The sequence below is a fragment of the Cinclus cinclus genome, chromosome 6 (genome assembly GCF_963662255.1).
Source record: "Cinclus cinclus chromosome 6, bCinCin1.1, whole genome shotgun sequence".
NCBI lineage: Eukaryota > Metazoa > Chordata > Aves > Passeriformes > Cinclidae > Cinclus > Cinclus cinclus.
In genome coordinates, this window is record NC_085051.1 from 54,306,204 (window position 1) to 54,328,452 (window position 22,249).

General features: G+C 40.8%; 1 protein-coding gene across 1 annotated transcript in view; it reads right to left on the bottom strand.

The window, feature by feature from the left end:
• Positions 1-22,249, bottom strand: part of AKT1 (AKT serine/threonine kinase 1) — a 71,718-nt gene that overhangs the window by 13,710 nt on the left and 35,759 nt on the right. The window contains exons 3-10 of the mRNA XM_062494780.1: positions 17,306-17,417; positions 14,396-14,543; positions 9,509-9,640; positions 9,277-9,342; positions 7,343-7,411; positions 6,514-6,639; positions 5,072-5,200; positions 689-903 (exon numbers count right to left, since the gene is read on the bottom strand). Of these exons, the coding sequence (XP_062350764.1) occupies positions 689-903; positions 5,072-5,200; positions 6,514-6,639; positions 7,343-7,411; positions 9,277-9,342; positions 9,509-9,640; positions 14,396-14,543; positions 17,306-17,417 (997 nt within the window). The remainder of the gene's footprint in view (positions 1-688; positions 904-5,071; positions 5,201-6,513; positions 6,640-7,342; positions 7,412-9,276; positions 9,343-9,508; positions 9,641-14,395; positions 14,544-17,305; positions 17,418-22,249) is intronic.

Consider the following 22,249-nt stretch of genomic DNA (forward strand, 5'->3'; position numbering starts at 1 on the left):
AAGATGGCAGATTTTTAAACTGATATTTATCTATGTGTGAAGGTCAACATCCTTTTTGGATCTTGTTCTATCTTCTGTTTGTTAGCTATTAGGGGCTCTTTTTGTTTTGTTTGTGTTTTTTTTTTTTTTTGTTTGTTTTGGTTTGTTTTTTTCAATCAAGGGGGTTTTTTAAAAAATATGGTAACAAAAGAAAAACAAAAACAGAAGAAGGAAATAGGAAAAGTCAATTCAGCATGGTATAAACTCCACCACGAAGATGGTACAAACACCACCCCCTACTGTCCAAAATAGGATGCTAAATCACTGGCACAGATCTAGACAAAAATTCAGGAAAGGGACAGCAGTCTCAACTGCAACAGAAGGTAAAAGCATTTGGTGTAGAGCATCTTACAACTCACAGCAGCCACTGTGATTCATTAATGGATTCATTACGGCCCAAGGTGGGGTTAACGTGCTTTTTCCCAGGCTATAGTTTTGCTTTAATGGCAGCCACCATACTCTGAAGTTCAGCACCAAAGTTGCTTCATGTCACTATTTACACTGTCAGCTTATACAAAAAGTTAAAAACAAATGACTAGATCCACTTGCTGCATCTTGTTGGATAATCGATTTGAATGGATTAAAAATTAAATGACCATTTTCTCTCAAATACCTTAAAAAAATAACAACTATTAAGCAACAGCCTCACCTTTGCTTAGGATCTTTCTTCAGCAAACCTGACAAGAGGGATTTTGCTTCAGGTGACAATGTGCGTGGAAATCTGATCTCCTCCATAAGAATGAGTTCAAAAAGCTTTTCATGGTCCTGATTGTAGAAAGGGAGACGGCCACACATCATTTCATACATCACAACTCCTAAACCCCACCAGTCCACTGCACGGCCGTAGTCGTTATCCTCCAGAACCTGCAGAATGTAAGGAAAAGGAAAACAATCTTTAGAACACACTCCAAAACCAGGCATCAACACACAACTCAAGAAGCAAAATTTACCCCAGCAAGTCCATCTTTCTCAACACAGCCAAATCTACCAGCAGAGTATTTGCAGAAGAACCATGTGAAAAGAACTGGTTCCATCCATGCTCACCATCCTAGGTGACTGGAGGGGAGAAAAGGAGGCAGCACATTTGTTACAGCAGCCTCCTTGTCTTCCTTCTCCCACCCTCCCTCACATTATGGTCATGATAAGCACAACCTTTCAAAGTCCAAAGGCCAAGAACTGATCTCACATTACAGAGCCAGCTGTTAAACTCTCACTTATTTATCACAAACCCTTCCAAATGGGATCCAAGTTTTTAGAAAAACCCCAACCCACCAAGGAGCCAGTACAGAGAGAAAAGGTCATCAACCTGTTCCTTCACATGCAAAAAGCCAAACATATCCATCATCATCTTATCAACCTGCATCCCAGAGGGGTGGCTCTGCACATCTTAAAAGACCACCCACAAGTACTCAATGACTAATCTACATTAAACACTAAGAGCCAAAACACTACTCCTAACATTTGACAGGCTCCAAGGCTCTAAAACAGCAGCCAAATTGTCCGGAAATGTTTCTCCTCCAACCCACTGCCCTGCTCCAAAGGCACTCCTGCCTCTGCTTGGAGGGCTGCAAACACAGGAACAGTCAGTGGGGTTGATTTCTGCCAGGTCTCACAGCAAAAGGAGCCCAGCAGCGCTCTCCACCTCTCCTGCTTGCTCCAGAGAAGCCCTGCCACAGTGCACTTCAGATCTTCTGCACAGTGGGTTGTTGAAGGGAGCAGGAAGAGTTTTGTGGCTTGTGCAGTGGATGTTACAAGGACTTCTCTAGACTTTGTGTCTCCTGTGCAGTTGTCTGCAGCTGACACCAACATCTCATGTTCCAGACCCTGTCCTCAGGTTTTAGTTATCATCTTTACTCCTTGCGCGGGCCTGCACTGAGCTGCTTACTCTTGCTAGGAGCACAAACCACATCTGCACCATCATCTTGTTTTCTTGTTGCACAGTGTCCGTGTGTGAGCCTTCTATTCCTGCGATTCAGAATACTTAACACTCACAATTAAAAAGGTGAAAGAGCCAAAGTCAGCGCAAGTTTAACAAAAGCAAGATCTTAACCTCTTACAAATCTTGATACAAAGGTTTTGCACATAAAACAGAAGAACTGAAGCACAACTGTTTGCACTCTACCTCTCTTTATTCACTAATTATTCCCCTTAATTATCTGAACGAGGGAGAGGGCATGCAGTAAAAATCAAAGGGCTGCCAGGTATCAGATTACCCCACGTCGGTCTATTTACAGCATCCCCGGCCGTGTATGATTCACACCAAACGACAGCTGGCTGTGCAGCTGCCCCCTCCATGCACTCGGCCGGCACAGCTGCCGGCCGGCCGGCATTCCAGGGGCCGGCCCGTCCTTCGTCCTTCCCGAGGCTCCGCAGCCCTGGGCTCACCGAGGTTGTGTGACAATGCAGTTCCCGCTCTGAGTCACCCTGCTCAACCAGCGCTTCCTGTTCACACTCCCCTACACTTGGCTTACCTAAAATAAAACACTCACACGGCCTCCGATCTGTATTTTTATTTTTTAAAACGCTGCAAGAGATGCAATAGGAAAGATTGAAAGAAAAAGAAAACCACAGAGGCCTCTGCTGTGCACGTAGTTAATGTTACAGGTGCTTTTGAAATGCAGTGAACACTTCAGATGCTACTTGAAAAAGTGCATTAGTACTCTGTATTACAAGATAGATTACTAACTACAACGATCTCCTCCACCTCCATTGATTTAAAACAGAAAATAAAATGCTTATTTCTTCAAAGTTATTTAGTACAATGAGCATATCATCATATTAGTGACTGCACAGAAGGGAGCAATGGTATGAGTATCAAAACTGCACCTTAAAAAAATAGATATTGCACCCATCCATGATTTATTGCAACACACGGGATAGCCGGGGGGAGCAGTAAAGGAACAAGGTCATTTCATTCAAATTAAGGGATCATCACTTTCTAAGGAGCAGCTCTAGACTGTTGTGAGATGGAATTCGAAAGAGAAGGCAGAACAGCTGTAAACATCACAGCCATTGATGAATCTGACACATCAAAGTTGACATGGTTCAGTCACTGTCATCCATGCATGAGATTCCAGTATGAACCTAAAAACAACGATGCAACAACTGTACAGACACACTGTGTGCTGGACTCGAGTTACAAACAGGAGCAGACAGGAGCATCGACACCCCTGCTTCTAAGGATGTATGACCTTAAACCCATGGAAGATCACTTGCACACAATTTCCAGATTTTTTTTATGCTATCAGCCAGATGACAACCAAAATTTAACACTCCAACTCACAGATGGGATTTGCAAGTAAGGGAGAGCACTAAGTTAATCAAAAGGATTTGTCCTTCAGGGTTTCTGGATGAGCCAACTCATCATAAATATTAAAAAATAAAAATAAAAAAAGATAACAGCAAGTAACAGAACAAAAAGAGCAGCCCAACTGCCTGCCCAGGGAATCCCCACATTCCAAGTTAGGAAAAACCAAAACAATAAATATTTTCAGTGTCCTCATAAAATCCTTGATGAGAAACTGAAGTTCAGCAATTGATTTTAAGAGAGAAGCTAAAATAAAAGCCATGTTTATGAATAATAAACACTCCAGCATACTGCTAATTACTCTCTGCATCAGTAAATCTCAAATTGTGGTGCATGGACCCCCATTTAGATTCACTGAAGACTTCTGGTGATCCATGGAAAAGCTGGCAGGCATCATGAGACGGGCTCCGCCTCTTTGCTGCAAGCTACTTCGACAGGTGCCCATGTTCTTCATTATTACAAAGGACTGGAGGCCCTTGAAAGCAGCTGGGAGTTTAAAAAAAAACAACCAAACAAAAACCAAACAAAACCCAAGAGCATGCTGTCACCACTATGAAAGCAGGGAGCACAAAAGCGCTGATCAGCAAAGACATCAGCTCCCAGCAGAAATATTCCTCCTCCACACTGGTTTCCCATCCTTTGTTACTTTTGCACAGTTCAATTCAAGGCAGGTTTGCAATACTCAAGTCTCCCAACTCAAAGGAAAGCTGTGCCAACAATCTATAACCTACCAGCAGCCCAAGGCCTGCTTCTGCTTGAGCTATGAGCTGATGGAAATGTGTAAATGCCATGGGAAGCAAGCCCCACTACAAGGGAAGCAGCCCTTGTGCAAGGCACACCACACTGGCTCAGGCTCCATGCCCTGGAGTCCAGGAGTTTGCTTCCACTCAGCTCGGAGTGTGGGCAGAGCAACCAGGGCCTGCCTGTGGAGCACCAAGTGAACATGCATCCCCTACAACCTGACTCCACTTCTCATCTGCCTCTAACTCACTCCCAGCTGTAACATCACTTCTGTTGCACAACTCACAGTGTTTCCAGGGAACAAACCTGCAAACGCACATTCGCATTTTGCACTCACAAAGGGAAAAAGAAAAATTTTGCACAAAAAAAATTCCCCTAAACATACTATTTGGGAACTAAGATCCCTGCCTGGAGTTACTTCCTCCAAAACTGGAGTGCTCAAATCAACACTGAGAAACATCTTGTGCTTTTATAGTCATAAAACAGTCAGCATTTTTAATGCATGCCATGCTAAATAATAAGCTTGGTCTGTCCTGTTTCTGAAAGCATGTCACCTTTTACAGTCTTCAAATAGTAAAAGAATTGGACAATACTTTTGGTTCTTAAATGAAGTCCTATTGATACCTTTCAAATAGGATAACACATAACAAGCTGAAAAAAATCAACTATCATTGAATACTTTAAGTGATTAAAAAAGGTTTGTTTTTTTTAATTATCCAGCTGATACAAGAAACAAGCACTGCTCCAGTAAAATGTATATATTCTGTCAAGTGGAAGAAAGTACCCTGCCAAAAAATTATCACGTATCATTATGCTAAAGATGTGTTCCAGATCATGATGAATAAAGGAGTCTCAGGATGTGTAATTATATAACAGCAGTTAGTGCATGAGCACATCATGGCACAGGAATTATTCTGTACTCCTACTGCTACCATGGGAAGCACGTAAGAAGGCAATTTAACACAACAGCCAACATAAACATACCTCTGGTGCAAGATACTCTGGAGTGCCACAGAAAGTCTTCATTGTTGCTCCATCCTTGATGCCTTCTTTACAAAGTCCAAAGTCTGTTATTTTTATGTGTCCATCTTTATCCAGCATAAGATTTTCCAACTGGGAAGAAAAGCCAAATTAAAAGACACAATTAACTGTAACATACACTGGCTCTGAGCAGGATAATCAAAGACATGAATTTTGCAGAACAGTTTTGAACCTCATCCTCACTGGGGTCAGAGCCACAGCAACTGCCAGAGCATGTAAAATGTAAATACACACTTGCAACATTTTCCTCAATTCTTTAGGGAACATTAAGTAACTAATTTGTAGTCTTGGGGTAACCAACCATAAATACAGAAAGAACGCTGAACATGAACATTGTATTTATGCTTCTACAACACCATCACCAATAGAACACCAGTTCTTTAGAAAGTATATTATGTATTCCCCCTTACACAACTTCATCCCTGCTCTTACTCTTGATTTCATGAAATAATCAGAAATAGCTTATATAATAGAAATCAATCAGTAATATCATAAAGTAAATAAACCAGAAATCGTATGCATTAAGATTAAGGAACCACTTCCAAAGAGACCCTTTAAGTGAGATCCCTTCTATACACTTACTCAGCACATGGTATTCATCCCACCCTGAGCCCCTAATTTTTGAGAAAGTCACCCAGGTTTTAGGACATTTTTGTTAGTGTATCAATAAAGTGTGTTACAGGGGAATCACTGTGATATGAGAGAGAAAATCCCAGCAGGGATCCCAAAATCACTCTGACATAGTCTGAAAACATTACAGAGCATGCCTCATTCCAGACTGCCGCTAAATAAACCACCAGGATCCCTTCATCCTGTCTTGAAAACTCTTCTCAGGAAGAAAGAATGCTATTGTTGCATTTTCCTCAAGAATTTCTCAAGTTTGTTTGCCCTGAGATACCTTGTTTGGGTGGGGTTTCTCTTCCCTTTCTGTGCTCCCCAAATAAATTAATAACTTGAAGCTTAGGGAGTTTTCTAACAGCAAGCTGCTACTATGAAGATGATGTGAGCACACTGCTAGGAAGCACAACATCCATGCAGAGTTGATTTCCATCCCTCTGTTAAGACCAGAATAATGTTCCACCGTGCAGAAGCACCAGCAAAGTTTCTCCCAGAACACAAGCAGACAAGTGAAAATGAAACCCCTGCAGCCCAGTAACCCTTCACGTTCACTGAAATGCTGCCAGAGTCACAATAAATGCCTTTTACAGCTTCTTGGACTATCAAAGGGTTTAGACATCCTGTAAAGTCTAGCCCAACAGCTGCAACAACAGTTTGGATAAAGTTCAGTCAGGAAAGGATTTCTTAATAGTTCAGGATCATTTGCTTTTTTTAACAACAAACAAAAAGCCAAACCCCAAAAGCCTGACAGCTATTTTTCTACATACCTTCAAATCTCTATAAACCACATTCTTCTCTGAATGCAGGTAATCCAGCGCTGAAACAATCTCAGCCCCATAAAACCGAGCTCGGTCTTCAGAGAAGACACGCTCTCTTGATAGATGGAAAAACAACTACAAGAACAATAATTTGTTAACTTCCAATGCCTCTGAACTACGTCTTGCAGTTCACAAGCCATCCTGTTCAGAAGGTGCTATTACCTAAGAGAAAACCCCTTCCCACCTTCACCCAGCTGTGTTCCCAAATGTGTTAAAAAGCATCATAAATTAAATTATTAGATAATTATGTCTCATATTCACAGATGCATACTGATAACCAGTCTTACAGGTTCAGAAAATTATGAAACTATTTCTGACTGAACTACAATTACAATTATTAAAACTACAGCCTAATGCATGATTTAGAGAAATGTTAATATTTCAACTTTTCCTTCCTGACTCTAATAGTAGTTTGCAGTTTCTAGTTCTCCCTCCAAATATGCTCACAGTATTAATTTAAGTGTTAAAACTTGTCTGGCAACTAGAGCAACTAGAAAGCAACCTTGCCTTCTTGAACTTCTAAATGTCAGATCACAATATACTGCTGTCATGTAAAATATGAAACTATGCCCAAAACCTCTGTATTCTAAAAACGGAGTTGAAAGAATTAAGAGTCTTACTTCTTCATGTTAGTTAAATCTGTGAACAGCTCTGTTTAATTGGGACAACCTGGATTAATTACAATTGCAAAAATGGACCTTAGCTAAATAATGTCAAGCAAAATTAGCAGTAGAACAGGAAAATCCTAAAGTATTAAACATGATTGTATTTCCCTTACCTCCCCTCCATTAGCATACTCCATAACAAAACACAAGCGATCATGTGTCTGAAAAGAATACTTTAAAGCCTGAAACAGATTTAAACCAAAACTTAGAAGACAGATCATAGTGACAGTTACAAAAGCATTTTTAATAGATTTTTAGAAGCAGAGATGAAATTTTCTATTTTAGTGATGTTTTTGTCCTTAAATCTTATATAATACTTGTATTTTCCTGTTGCAGCTGAGGACTGATTCACTGCCAACTTATTTAATTAAATAATTTTAATAAAACATTAAACAAATTCCTTGCAGAAGCTATTATCACCTAAAATGCTGTGAAACAAAGTCCTGGCCCATTAACAGGGACTCAAGGTGTACTGACAGTGACTGTGAAGTTTCCTCCTCTAGCCACAGGTTCAACTGCCAGGTAAGAGGCCACAGCCAAACCCTGGAACACAATGTTTCACCACATTGGCTACAAGGCCTCTTATACAAAACACACAAGTATTTTCACACACCAGCCCCCTGGCTTCTGCCCTGCTCCCTGCTGACAGCCTGCCAGGGGACTGGACAACCAACTGGCAACACCAATTTGTGAGCAATTCACAAAAAACCAGACCAGATGGGGGCTGTGATGGAGAGTCAGTCACAAGGTGCCTGTGCATAGTCTTGTCACATGTATTCCTGTGGCAAGAGTAACATCAACTTGTTCGCCACAGTATTAAGATTTTTCATCAAAGAATATGCTGAGCTGGAAGGGACCCACAAGGATCATCAAGTCCAACTTCTGGCCCTGCACAAGACCATCCCAAGAATGCCACCATGGGCCTCAGAGTGCTGCCCAAATGCTTCTTGAACTCTGTCAGGCTGGTGCTGCAACCACTTCCCTGGGGAGCCTATTCCAGAGCCCCACTACTCTCTGGGTAAGAATCTTTTCCTAGTGCCCAAGCTAAAGCCAGTCTTGTAACTAACATCTCAAGACAGCCTTTGTTCTGGATATCTGGGTTTATAAAAGCATTAAAAAAAAATACTGCATATGATACTGCTGTCTTCATTACAAAGGGTGACACTTTTAAATCAATCATATTTTTTCCAGAAAAATGAAGGACCAGGTTTTAGACAGGACCAGGTTTTAGACATGTCAGCATTATTGACTTAACTTAATACAGGCAATATTTACCTCCAGAGGTCATGCTTAAAAGGTCTGAGTTCCAGCTAAGCCCTTGTACCTGGCCAAATGAAACAACCAGGACACTACACAGTCTCTCAGAGGCTTTAAGCAGTTGTAAACAATTCTGAGACAACTTGTAATAAATATTAGAAACAAAATCTTGATATAGAGCTTGGATATCTGAACTCAGCCCAGAGAGACTGCTGGCACTGGAGGTATAAAATGAGAGTATGGATTGACTTCACAATTCAAAAGGAAAGCAGCAGATAAAGCACAGTCCTGCTCTTCCCTCATTCCTCATGCTCCCACCACTATCCTTTGGCTGGCATTACCAGTGCTCTGGTTCCACAGTGAGCTGTTTCTGGGAGCTTAAAAAAACAACAAAGGAAAAAAATCAAATATTTTTCTCCCTCGTGTATCTTCCTGAATTTGTTTGTCACAAGATCAGAGTCACCCTGATCTCCGCTACAATGAGGAGACCAAACATTTGAAGGGTGAGGAAAGCAGATACTTCTCTCAGAGACAGCAAGTCATTAAATGGGAGAACCCTAATGTCAAACCACACCCTGAAACACGTCTTCAAGAGGTGCTGAGGGGACCTCCCCTGCAAGAATCAGAAAACTTGAAAAAGTATTTGTGCATCCCTAAAATGGAAGGGTACAAAACTACACAGCCACTCTGTAAATACAGATCTCAGATGCATTTTGGAAGCAACAAAAAATAAGGAAAGCCTTGGTGGTGGTGATGTCAAGTTACACTGTGTAGAGGCAGAAATGCTTACTGTTAGGAATGGGTGCCGAGAGTTCTGTAAAACCCGGTTTTCTGTCAGCGTGTGCGCTACTTCATCCTGAAACACAAGCAGAAGGAAATCAGCAAAGTGACTCCCCAGATCAGGGGTCCATTTCAAACACTAACAGAGCAATCATATACAACTACTCTGAGAATCCTTCCCATGATTTTGTCAAAGACTGTAGCAAGGGTGAACCACAACCTTAAGTTTCCCATCCACTCACCTTTGCTACAATAACTTCCTTCTTCAGAATTTTCATAGCGTAATACCGTCCAGTCGCTTTTTCTTTAACTAAAATGACCTTTCCAAAAGTGCCTTTTCCCAGTAGCTTAAGGTATTCAAACTCATTCATGGTCTGTTAACGATACAGATAAAAAAAGAACTGAATTACATGATCTAACAAGAAGCGCATTATTCTCAGACCAGAATTACTCATTCACGTGAGAACACATCGCGTATGTTGCACGTGTGGCCTTTTTAATCCTTTTGTTTAGTAGAATTCAGGAGCAGAAATTATTCTTCCACAAAAATGAATGCCAGTGCACTCCCAAAGATAATCAATCAAACTATTCACAGAAAACCATAAGCTTTGAATTAACTCAACGCTCTTTTGCATGACTCAACACTCAACTGTACAAGTAACACGGAACATATTAATCCATAGCCATTCCGACCTCTTGGCCAGGGCATATATTCATTAAAGAACAGAGAGAATTACAAGAAAAAGAAAGACAGAAAATATATAGAAAAGCACATGCACAGCTATCAGCTACCGGAGTGCAGCTGTGTTCAGACAAAAACTCCAAGAAGTGGGTCCAGACAAGGTGATGACCTCGTGTTTGGCCCTAAATATCCCTTGGCCTTCATGGGCCCTTGCCCCAGGTGGGACTTGTGGTCATTTGGCTGCTCAGGGTTAGGGGAGAATGGAGCACTGGCAGCTCTGCCAGGCTGGGATACAGGCTCTAAGGGGCTCTGGGGCAGTTCACTGTCTCACCACAGCAAGGCCTGACTGTCCCCTTTCCCCCCCACACACATGCATCCCAAAATTTCTTCAAAAAGAGGAAGCATGTACTTTTGTGTAGTGCTTTTGGCAATCTTTTTGTCTTTTCTCTCTGCTAGAGAAAGTTCCACTGAATAATTAACATTGAACAATTTCATTGTTTCATTGAATAATTTCATAAGTTTCATTGAATAATTAACCTTAGAACATATCAAAAATGCAACCATCACTAATAAAAGTTAAGTTATCTAGTACCTTAACAATAATGATGAGCCTTCTTAGCACCATGTAGGCCAACTTGAGTTAAGAGTAGCAAGACTTCCTTTTGACACCTTTTCACTTTAGACAGAACAGTTTTCATTGGGTCTACATATTCTGTTACAAGCAATTTTGCAGATTTGGACTGCAGTCCAAAAGCTAACCCATAATATATATTTATTCCATATGTATGATGTTAAAGTGGTCCCTAGGGAAAAGGACTCCACTCCTTTCTTTCTTGCTCACCCCTTTGAAACCATACTTGCTACTACAACTGTTAGGATGGTTGACTAATCCAGGAGCAAAAAACTGTGCTGGCATACTGGGGACACTGTTCTGAAAATACAAAATTATAAACCATTTAACATATTTCATTTTAGATTTCAGATTTAATTGCAGCTGTATCTCCAACAGATTTACTGTTTACTATATTGTCCAATACAGTCTCTCTGTGCTCCTCTTTGTCCAGAGCTGACTTTATTCACATAATTTAGATGTCTCCAGCTGCAGATCTCACAGCTGTGTGTACACTTAAAGTCCTTTCCACTTCTGCTTAACCAGCTCTTTATTCCACTTCCAGACGTACACCCAGCCTTCTGGCTGGTCAGGATATACTTGAACATTCAGACTTATTACCAAGACTAAAATAACAAACTTGCACAATGATAAAATTATTTTTTCCCCAAGAGGTTTTGGATTCTGCAGCAGTTCCACCTCTGGCTTCCAGTGGCAGGCAAGGCTCAATACCAACTGCTGCCAGGAGGAGATAGAGTAGGAGGAGTTTGCAAAGCTTCATAGCAAATAACAGGGAAACTTTGAGGATATTTGAATTCACCACCTACTCCCATATTTGGAGCTGGCGCAGAGAGTTTTTTGTCTTGGTCTCCATCCTTAAATTTTGCAATAAATAACAGTAACATTGGAGAAGGTCAACAGGGCACACCAGTTGTTTCCCATGCATGGGTTGGAAGCCCACTGCCTGCCACACTCTCCCAGTAATTCTACCACACGCTGGAGTGGGGAGAGGGATGAGTTCTTTCCCCCTCCAACAGGTTTAAACTTCTCACACAATAGGTCGCTCCCTCCTCAGAAAGCTTTGCTTCACTCCCCATCAGTGACATTTTCAAAACATTCTCAATTTTATTTTCTTCAGGGCGATTGCTAATTTTCCCTTGCAAACTGACCAATTCTGTTGCAGACTGTGGTATCACCATCAGCTCTGCTTCTTGACAGAAGGGCTTGGGTTGGGGGGCAGTGGGTATTGGCTTTGCTGAGTCAAACTCCTCCTCCAAGGAGTGGAGGGAGGTAACACCATGCTCAGGGAGTCCCACCTCCTCATTTTCTACCGATGGGCGGAATTTATGGTTTGGGGAGGGGCTTGGCTTTGTTGCATCAAACTCCTCCGAAGAGCTGAGATAGTTGAAACCTCCTCCAGGGAGGCCCAACTCCTCCCCCAGGCTGGAAGACCCTGGTTCATCCTCCACACCTTCCTCAACGGTGTTAATTTGCAACTCTAAAGCTCTTAGGTTCTGCACAAAGTTGTTTAACAGGTTTCTCAGGTTTGGAACTAGTTGCTTTTGGGCTGTTAATTCTCACTCCATCCTGAGGCTAGCTATTGTTTCAGCCTTCAAGGCAACTTGCAACCTCATCAGCTCTTTCTCTGGCCCTTCCAACACATGCTTCTTTATCTTTCTGGACAACCATTAAAGACTTGGAAGTGGAACCCTTACCAGGTGGTTTTTTCCCCTTCTTTTGACAAAGTTCCAATATTCTCTGCAAGTACCTGTGTTTTCTGCCAGTTTTTCTCTGACCACATGTCTGTATATGATCAAGCTTCTATACCCAGGATTCCATGACCTTTTTGCCAGAAAACACTGGTTTTGACTGAAAAGTACTTTCTCCTTATTCTGAGTTGGACACATGGGAGAAATACCAACCAGATATTCTCATGAGATCAAAAAAACACATAAGTTGACTGGCAAACTTTAGAAAAAAATCAGGAAACTCTGGCTAAAGGTATACTACAACATCCAGTCAACATAAAATACTTCTCACAGCATTAACTTGGACTATTCACCTTAGCAAACTTTAAATCCATTCAATGGTAAATTACTCAAAATATTCCAACGAGAGAATTACAAGAAAAAGAAAGACAGAAAATATATAGAAAAGCACATGCACAGCTATCAGCTACCGGAGTGCAGCTGTGTTCAGACAAAAACTCCAAGAAGTGGGTCCAGACAAGGTGATGACCTCGTGTTTGGCCCTAAATATCCCTTGGCCTTCATGGGCCCTTGCCCCAGGTGGGACTTGTGGTCATTTGGCTGCTCAGGGTTAGGGGAGAATGGAGCACTGCCTCTGGTGTGTCAGTGACTGGCAGCTCTGCCAGGCTGGGATACAGGCTCTAAGGGGCTCTGGGGCAGTTCACTGTCTCACCACAGCAAGGTCTGACCTGTCCTTTACCCCAGACACATGCACCCCAAAATGTCTCAGGACATCACATCTTTCCATTCCCTGACACTGCCTCACAGATCAGCCATTCACTTACTTGTTTCACTGTGAGGAAAAGCACTGGAGGAATCAGAATGTGTTGGAGGCTGAGCAGAGCCTCTGTACCATCAGATCAATGACCACTGTCAACGTGGCCACAATAAGACACATACAAAAAAAGGCTGCTGCAGCCTTTGCTGGAAAAAATTTTAAGATGCCCCCAACACTAGATATTCTTCCACATTCTTCCCTGGAGCTGTCTGAGGAGATTTTCTGCTAAACTGCTCAATACAGTTGATGCCAGGACCCCAGTAATCATTTTGGTTATCCTCATTAACCTGTCCAGGAAGAGCAGTCACTGTTTCAGGAGACTGTATCCATTTGATGAATGAGCTGATTCTTGCATTTCTATGACAGACTGCTCAGCAAGAGCAGGATCTGTTCAGCCAAAAACCCAGAAACCTACTGGCAAGCTCTGACTTAGTGGCATGGAAGTAGCCACCCACATCACTCTGAAAGCACTGACATGACACAAGGGTAACACACAAGCTTGAAGTGAAGGCGCTGGTGGATGGCTATCTTTTTATAGAAAAACTTCATCAGCTTTCCCAAAACTGAAACGAACTTATAGAACTGGGTGAGGATGACAGTGGTGAGATGAAGACACAAGGAAGTGCCCACCTAAAATCTACAGATAATGTATTCACATGGGGAAAGGTTCTATCAATTCCCTCCTGCAGGAACAGGTGGGAACTTTTGAAAACAGAAATACGAAGAGAAGGACAACAGAGTAAAAAGAAATAAAAGGGAAGTTGAAGACAGATGCCTAAAAAAGCTCAACAGGGCAAAGATCTCCTCTGGCACATACTCATGTCATGGAAAGCCATTCCTTAGCTGGTCCCCTTCAGACTGTGTAGTGCCTAATGCAAAACCCCAAACTGTAGGAGCACTAAGGACAGACACTGCAGCAGCTGGCTGGAGTTAGCCTAAACCCCTAATCCAGAGCGATTAAATCCACAGATCCATCCCAAATCCTGCAAATCCACCAGAGCACCTTTGCACCAGCCTGCAAGTTTACAGAGTCACAAGGTCCAGCAGGTGCTTTGGTTTCAGGCTCTGTAACACAGAAAAATAGGCAAACCAAACCCAGACCTGAGCTGGCCTTGAAAGCCATCCAACATGTGAACTCAGAACTCTGGCAGACCCAGACAGGCTCTGCTCATATATGAAACCACTGTTTCCTCCAGAGGCTGGATCTATAGACAGTCATGTAATTGGCAGGGGAACAGACATGGCTTGATGGCCATTTCTTGTCTATATTTGAGGAGACCTAAAAAAGTCACTCCTGCTATACCCACTTACCACTTTGTGTTTTGGCTTTGTCATAGAAACTTCCATTTCTTCAGCACCTGAATTATCACTGGGAGAGCCAGATCTAAAATCCATCATCTCTTCCTCCTGTTTCTTGAGGCTGTCTGCTACTGTTTGGATGGCTTTTGTCCATTCTTCCCTGGCAAAATATAGGCAAAGACATTAATTACTTGTGGCTTTAGACTACCATCTGCCATGGCAAGGGTCACCAAGGAATACAGAGCCACTAATACTCTAATGAATCAGTGGAAGATACAATGAATTATGTGCATTTTCAAGCACTTTTAAAATTAGTTTTTAAAATCTTTATTATTCGTACTAGAAACAAGAGACAACTGAAGTCCTCCCAGTCTGGACATAATACAAGGCTTTTCAGATAACAGAATTTCTAATGGACATTCAGTCAACACCTCAGGATATGACCTGGTGAATTATATAACCAAGACTTGCCAAAACCAAAAAGCAAAAGGCTTACATGAAGCACAAAACAGTTAAAGACAGCTTCTACATTTCTATGGTGCACTGAAACACACATTCAACTCCTGGGAACACTATATCACCTCTTCACACATGTATCCCAAATTTTAGTGGCTGTAGTGGCAAGGGATGTTCTTGGAGAAGGTATTAAAGCTCAGGACATTTAGGTTATTCTTCTGTTGTAAAGATGATGACATTATTACAGCAATTGCTGTGTAAACTTTAGCAGAATGTCAGCAAAAGCAGTGACATTTCATCTTAGGCACAGGTCTTGGTTATGATAAAGTTTCCACAGCTGTTTCAGCAACCAATGCTCTAACAGTGACCCCTTCAACTCCCATGGAGACCACTTCCACTCCAGTGTCCTTTGGGAGATTTCACACCTTTGGAAGCTACTGAAGTGAAAGTTCTTGGCCTTTACTTGATTTCACTGCAAATTTATTGAACATAAAGAATACAACGCACAAGGGTGTCCAGGATCTCAGGACAGGCTTTAAAGATACACACAGGGACTGAAGCCACATCCAGTGGACTATCTGAACTTAATATATTTACTGTCTTTTGTATATGCAGGGAACAGGATGTGGTGGTTTAGTTGGTGTTTTTTAGGGACTAGTTAAATTCTTCTCCTAAGGACATCCCAGATAAAGTATTTTGTTACTACAGCAGGATCAGCAGCAGCCAATGCTGAACAACTCTGTGCACAATCTGCAGTGCAGCTGTGCCATCCTCTTCAATGTCCAATTCTTCACTGGTCCTATGAAGTTGTTTTTTTTTTTAATCATAACTGAACATGTGAGTTTCTGTTTATAATGGATGCAACAGGCAGATCATTCCCCAGAGGAAGCAAAGTCCATGGGAAAAAGTATCCAATAGAAGATTTTAATAACAAGTGCACCATGGAAGGTGTTTCCTGCCTTGTATATTTTTTATTTTGTATTTTGCCTGAATTGTGCACCATTCATCCAGCCCTGTCTGGGGCAGCAAGGTAATGTCAAACATTCAGAACATTCTCCCTGTACTCCCAGCACAGACTTCTCTATTCATCATCACTAACACATTCCCTTAGTTACTAGTCATATTTTTATATTCAAAATTATTACAAAAAGAACTACTTCTTCTGCACTTTTCTCTCTCCATTTCTCTCAAAAAAGCAAACATCAGTTCTAAAGGCATATAGAAAGCTAAAGGCATATTGACCTTCATATCTCTCTTGTTACTAACTTGGTTGAGATCTCAGCACTCCTGAAGTGAGTATCTTTGATTTCTGGGAGAACAGAATTTCACCCTCGGCTTTTACGTCTCAAGAGTACACAACAGAGGTGACTAATACTCTGAGCCCTGAAGTGTCACAAAGCTGACTTAATTGGCTAGGAGGGAACAAAACAAGACTGAAACACAATCTTCCCCTAAGTGGAAACTGCTATTCACTCCCTTTAGGGTCACTGACCACGAAGTTCCTAAAAGAAACAAGGACCAGTTTCTTTTTCTTTGCTTTTAATTTGACTTAACCTTCTTCTGATCATTGTAACAGAATCAAAAGCAATAATAATGAGCATGCGAAGTGCATGCAAAGGCTATGAAAGAAATAAGTGAGTAATACTGTGTAGAATTTGCTGGTCTTCAAAATAAACATGTGCTAGTACCATATCTAAGGAGGACCAGGATTTTAAGATATCCACCCCCTTAGGGCAATGCCACTGGAATAATTTACATTCAGTTTCTGAAGAGCAAGTAAATATTTAAATACTCAGTAGCTGTATTATAGCTGTGCTGGAAAACTGTTCTCTCTGGAGGTAAGAGATCAATTCTCCAACGATGAGAGCACAGGATGTAGCTCTTAGCTTTGGTTCCTAAAAGATGAAACAGAAATCTGCACCTGCAGCAGATAACTATCACCTTTATTATCTAATTTGCATAAAACATTAGCAATCAGCAATGATACAACTAACTTTTCCTTTAGAAATACCATGTCTAAATAGACTTTAAGAGGTCACTATTTGGATACAATTTAACTCTACTTCAATCTCTGTTTCACTTGTGTTCATCCTTGCAGAAACTCCCAGGTCAGAAACCCTCCATTTTACATACCACAACATTTCCAGTGAGAAATGAACCTTACATTTCCAGAAATAACTACCTGTGTGCTGGTACACACCTGCACCTCTCCATTTTGGATACTCAACCTAGCAACAATTCACATACAAACACTGCTCAAAATCCATTCTCTGAAACCTGCCTTTAGGGCTGCTTTTATACTGGAAAACACACTAAAACTGAGGCACTCAAAATTATTTGTCACTTTTCAGTCCAGACGTACATCATCTGATAAATAAGAGCTTCAGCAGAGGATCCACTATTAATGCTGAACACTTGCATCTGCTTTTGCAAGGAGTTTATGCATTAAATATGAATGAAACATACCGCTCCTCTGGAGTCTCCACATGAAATGTTCTTTCAATTACTGTGGTCCACTGGAGGCATCTAATGATAAATGTGTTTGGTTTAGGTCGCTCTGTCTTCATCAGCTGGCACTCTACCACAATCAAGGAAGAAAGAGTCATGGTACATAAGCAGGTTTAAATAATCATTTGTCTTTATTCTTATCTAGCAAACTGTTGCAATTAATCAGCCATAGAAATCTCCGTAAGTACTTCTTTAGGAGACTTGAGACAATTTACTGTGTTGATGAAACCAATAAATACCTTGGGAGATAGCCATCTAAGCAGCTCTGAAATCAAATTCTGCTTTGAAAGGATCCACATTTGGTGTGCCCACAGAGGTAAGCAGAAATGTGATGTGATAACACAGAAGCCATTCAGACTCAGGTCCTATACTCTAAAGGTCATCCAGAGCACAGCACATGGCCAAAGTCATTTGATAATGCAGCAATTACATATACTGAAACTAAAGTCAAGCCCCCACCTTTCCTCCTATTGGCTTTCCCACATCAAAGCCCATCCAGGGGTTCCAGGGAGCTGCAAGAGAACATCTGATCATTTTGCAGTGACCTGATGAAGATCAGACTCAGCATTTCCAGTTCTCAAACACTAGAGGGAACATCAAACTGCAAAGGCACCCCCTGAGAGGACCCCGTTCCAAAAGCCTTCAGGAGAGCTGCTGCAGTCGGATGCTGCACGGACACGCAGCGAGCAGCTTCCATCACTGCTAGGGTTTCAGCACAGCCTAAAAAGGCTACAAAAGTACAGCTACATGCTAAGCCACCACTTCCTTCATCAAAATATTCTGTTGAGAGCTGAGTGTAATTTTTTTACATTTTTAAATCACATCTACTACTTTAAGCTTCTTAGAATACAAGTGTTTTTCAAGTTACAAATCTTTATCCTTCAAATTTGGGCCAGAAAATGTTCCTGATAAAGGGTACACTTCAGCTATGCTAACAAACATCTGAAAAATGAAAGAAAATCAATGAAATATCAACAGGAGCCAAACCACCATATTTTTTAGATAAAGATTAATAGAAAAGCTAATTAATTTAACAGATCCTGCTAGAGGAAAGTCGTATTAAGAAACCATGTGAGCAGGGGGAAAAGTATAGTTGTGGGAGTTTTTTTCTTGCATTGAACTATTTTCCTTGCAGTTAATGAAACCACAAGCTTGCTTTTATTTGGCCTCCAGTTCCTAAATCGACTTCTAAATAAATAAAAAGGCACTATGAAGAGAGGAAGAAATTTCTGTTTACTGCTAGAGCTATCAACTTCCTCCACCATCAGCAATGTGCAAGTGGAGGACAGAATCCACCAGAATAACATTATGCATTACTAAGGCTACACTGGTACCATTAGGTTAATTTTATTATTGTGTAAATTTAGAATGCTCAGTTTTAAGTTCAAGCTCTTAATTAGCACCAAGATAAAATATTTACTGCCAGTGTTTTCGGGCGCTGTATTTTTGGCAATATATTTCATGCCTCATTTGCTGTTGGAATTATAAGCTTTTCAATTAGTATCTCTGCATTTTTCATGACAAGAAAATATAATTTTTCTTTAATAGCACGCTGAGGTTATACTGCATCCTGCTAAAGCACTTCAATTAGATAAGAGAAAGTTTATTAATGAGTCACGCAAAGGGTTTAGTGCAATAAAGGGCACTCCTTCATTCAAATTAAACAACTTCCACGCAGCGCTGCAGCCGCACTGGACCTGGCCTTCCAGCCACCTCCAACCTCTCACAGAACAGCAACAAAAGCCAAACACAGCTGCCCAGGCTGGTGCAGCCCCGTGAGCCTGGTGCTGATAAATTCTGCTCCAAAGGTGGCACTCCTGCTCCCAGACCTCCCACCTCCCTTTAGCTGCCCGTCTTTTTTTGTTGTTTGTTTGTTCTGCCTCCCATTTTTATCTGCTTAACGTGATTAGATTAAGGCTGGGGTTGTCCCCTAGGAGGCTGCACAATGCAGCCCTAAGACACTGAATGTGGCTGAAGACTTGAAGAACAACATCAGGCTATTTCCTAACCTTGCACTAATCCAGAGCTGTTCTCCCATACTTTTCCTGAAGTACAACATAATAAAGAAATAAACAGAGACGTCTTGCTTAGATTTGAAAACCACTTTAGATTCATATTCTGAAGTAGCTGCAGAGATATTTAAACTAGCCATGAGCTCTTGATTTAACCATTTGATTTCAGCACAATAAACCACAAACACAAGGTTTTTTCTGTCACAGATAGGGACCAATTACATATCACTCTTCCCCTAAATCAGCACTGTCCATTGATATTTGTTAAGCTTGCTGATCCAGCAATCTTTAAGGCATACAGCAAGATGAATAATAGAGATTTGTCAGTTAATAACCACTATAATTCAAGAATGTCACCCAGAATTGTTTTGTTTAGTGAACAATATGCTGTCTAATTACGCTGCTCAATCATAACAGCACATATCAAGAAATACAGAAGGGTTTATTTTTAAATTGCTTTACCAAAGTGCTGTACCACACAGGTTCTACAAATTTTGAAACTACCACTTATTTCTCACCATATATGATAATCACATGAATTTTATCAATTAAATTAATAAAGTGTAGTTTTTTATTACTTTTAAACACAACTGTGTGCTCTTCACTGTAGTTAAAGTTAGAGAGGCACCAAGTCCACCTTCTCTAATCATCAATATAATACTGCAACGTGCACCACTCCAGCAGAGCATGGACAGATGCTGTGTAGTGTTAGGTCTGATTTACAGCATTTTTGAGGATTCTGCTATAAAACTTTCAATTTCAAATAGGGGCTGAGGGTCACTACCCACCTTCAAGGAAGTTTTTCCTGTGAAACAGGCACATGTAAGTATTCCCCGTTTGCAACAGGGTCAGTACTATAAACAGCAGCCTGTTAAAAAATATTTAAATTTCTCTAAAGAACCTTTTGATTCTTTCCTGGCGTTTGGTCTTTTAAAGTAAGTAGGACAGATAAATTGTTCCTAACAGGAATAGACACCAAGGCATTCAAATGTAAATTACCATTTTGTATTTGAAAGACACTTAGTATTATCCCAGTGACTTTCTAAAATGTCATAATATTTGCTTTCCCAGCACTTAAGCTAAAAGGCAGACTACTTTCGATGAAAGTGTCAAACTCCGCTCCCTATATAATGACATCACACTTAAAAAAATAATGTCAAGGAAGAATCCTAATACTACTTTGGCTTCTTTAAATAAGGGTATAAAGAAACAAAAAAAAAAAAGAAGACAGAAAAAAAATAGGGAAAAGACAAATTAGGAAAGGAGAATGATGAAGAAATAAAACATTTTGAAGAGAAATGAGAATATTATGTTGAAGTGTTTGTTTCCTGCTAGCACCACCAGATAGATTCAACTCTGTTGAACTGCTCAGCATAGCAAAAGTGAGGGGCCAGGAGCACCAAGCTGCAGACCCACACAAAGGTGGCTCTTAGTAACAGCAAACAAAAAATCCAACCACTAATGTGGCCATCCTGTGCCCTCTGAAAAATGCTTGACTGCAGACACACAGTCCTGTCCCAAAAGGAGCTCTCGTATTGTTGAGCAATTATGTTTTCAGCAGCACAACAAAACCACCACAGTCCGTCTTCCTTTTTGACAGCCGGGAGAAATAATCCCTTTCTAACAGGAACAGCCTCTCTCTCCATGTGGTTTTTCACAATATACTGCTTTTCTCAGCTATATGGTTTTAAAGGCTTATAACCTAATAGGGAGACATACATGATAATCCGAGATTACAATTGGTATGAAGGCTACTTATCTCACAGATTTACAACTCAGGCTCTACTGGTTATTCATCTGCAGGAGCTCTGGAGCAGAACTTTTAGGTACAGACTTTTTATTCCTTCTACCCTATTAGTAATAAAGTACAGAACACAAATACAAATAAGATTCAAAAAGCTCAGTTAAACACTCAGGCACCATGTTTCACAAGTGTTACTTTGGGTTCTTTCGTATTTATTTTTTGTTTGGTTATTGCTATTGTTTGGGTGTTTTTAAGAAATAATCAATAGGTTAATTCCAGAGAAAATAAACTCCTTAAACACAGCAAACATTGGTATATGGCTATTTTAAAAGGAAAATTAGATGGAGAAAAAGTTGTTTAAAATAAATAGTAAGCCTCTCTTTAGCTAGAGGGGCTTAGAAACAAGATTTCAAAAATGTATGATCAAAGCCCACACAGACCAAAAGGAAAAGGCTAGTGTAGGAGAAGGAAGAGACTGTCAAGCACGTGGAAATCACACACTATTTATTGCTAAAACTTTCTTCATACCTGTTAAATGAAAAGACAGGTGACCATTAGTTATCTTCTGTCACAGCTGTCTCATGAATTATTTCCCACTTCTCATGTGCTGACAAAATCACTCATGAATTTTACACTGTAAGTAATAAAATTCCCCTTTAAAAATACTCCTCCTTTTACTTGCAAAGATAAAAAAGCCTACATTTTTGTACAGCAGAAGAGGGTAACGATTTTAATCAGAAACATGGGACCACTTCCAAAGAACAGACTGACAGAGACAGCCTGCCATCTCATTAAAAAAAAAAAAATCTGGTTCACTAATTAACAAAAAAAGTCAGGGCTATCACTGTCTCTTGGAGGAAAAGAAACCGAAGGATTAATTTTTACAAAATATTTAATCTAAATTCTCCCCACTTTTCAATGGCAGGAAGCTTCTACAGGCCTGTGCTCTGGCCTGAGCCTTCCTCCAGAGACAGCTCGAATTCATTCACACTAACACGACACATTAACCTAAATGAAAGGATCAGGCAAGCAGGCTCAAAGGGAAAGTCTGCGGTGCAAAACACATCCAAACAGTGAACCCTGAGATGAGCTCAGCTGGTTAGAGCCTGGTGCTAGTAACACCAAGTTTTTGGGTTCAATCCCCAT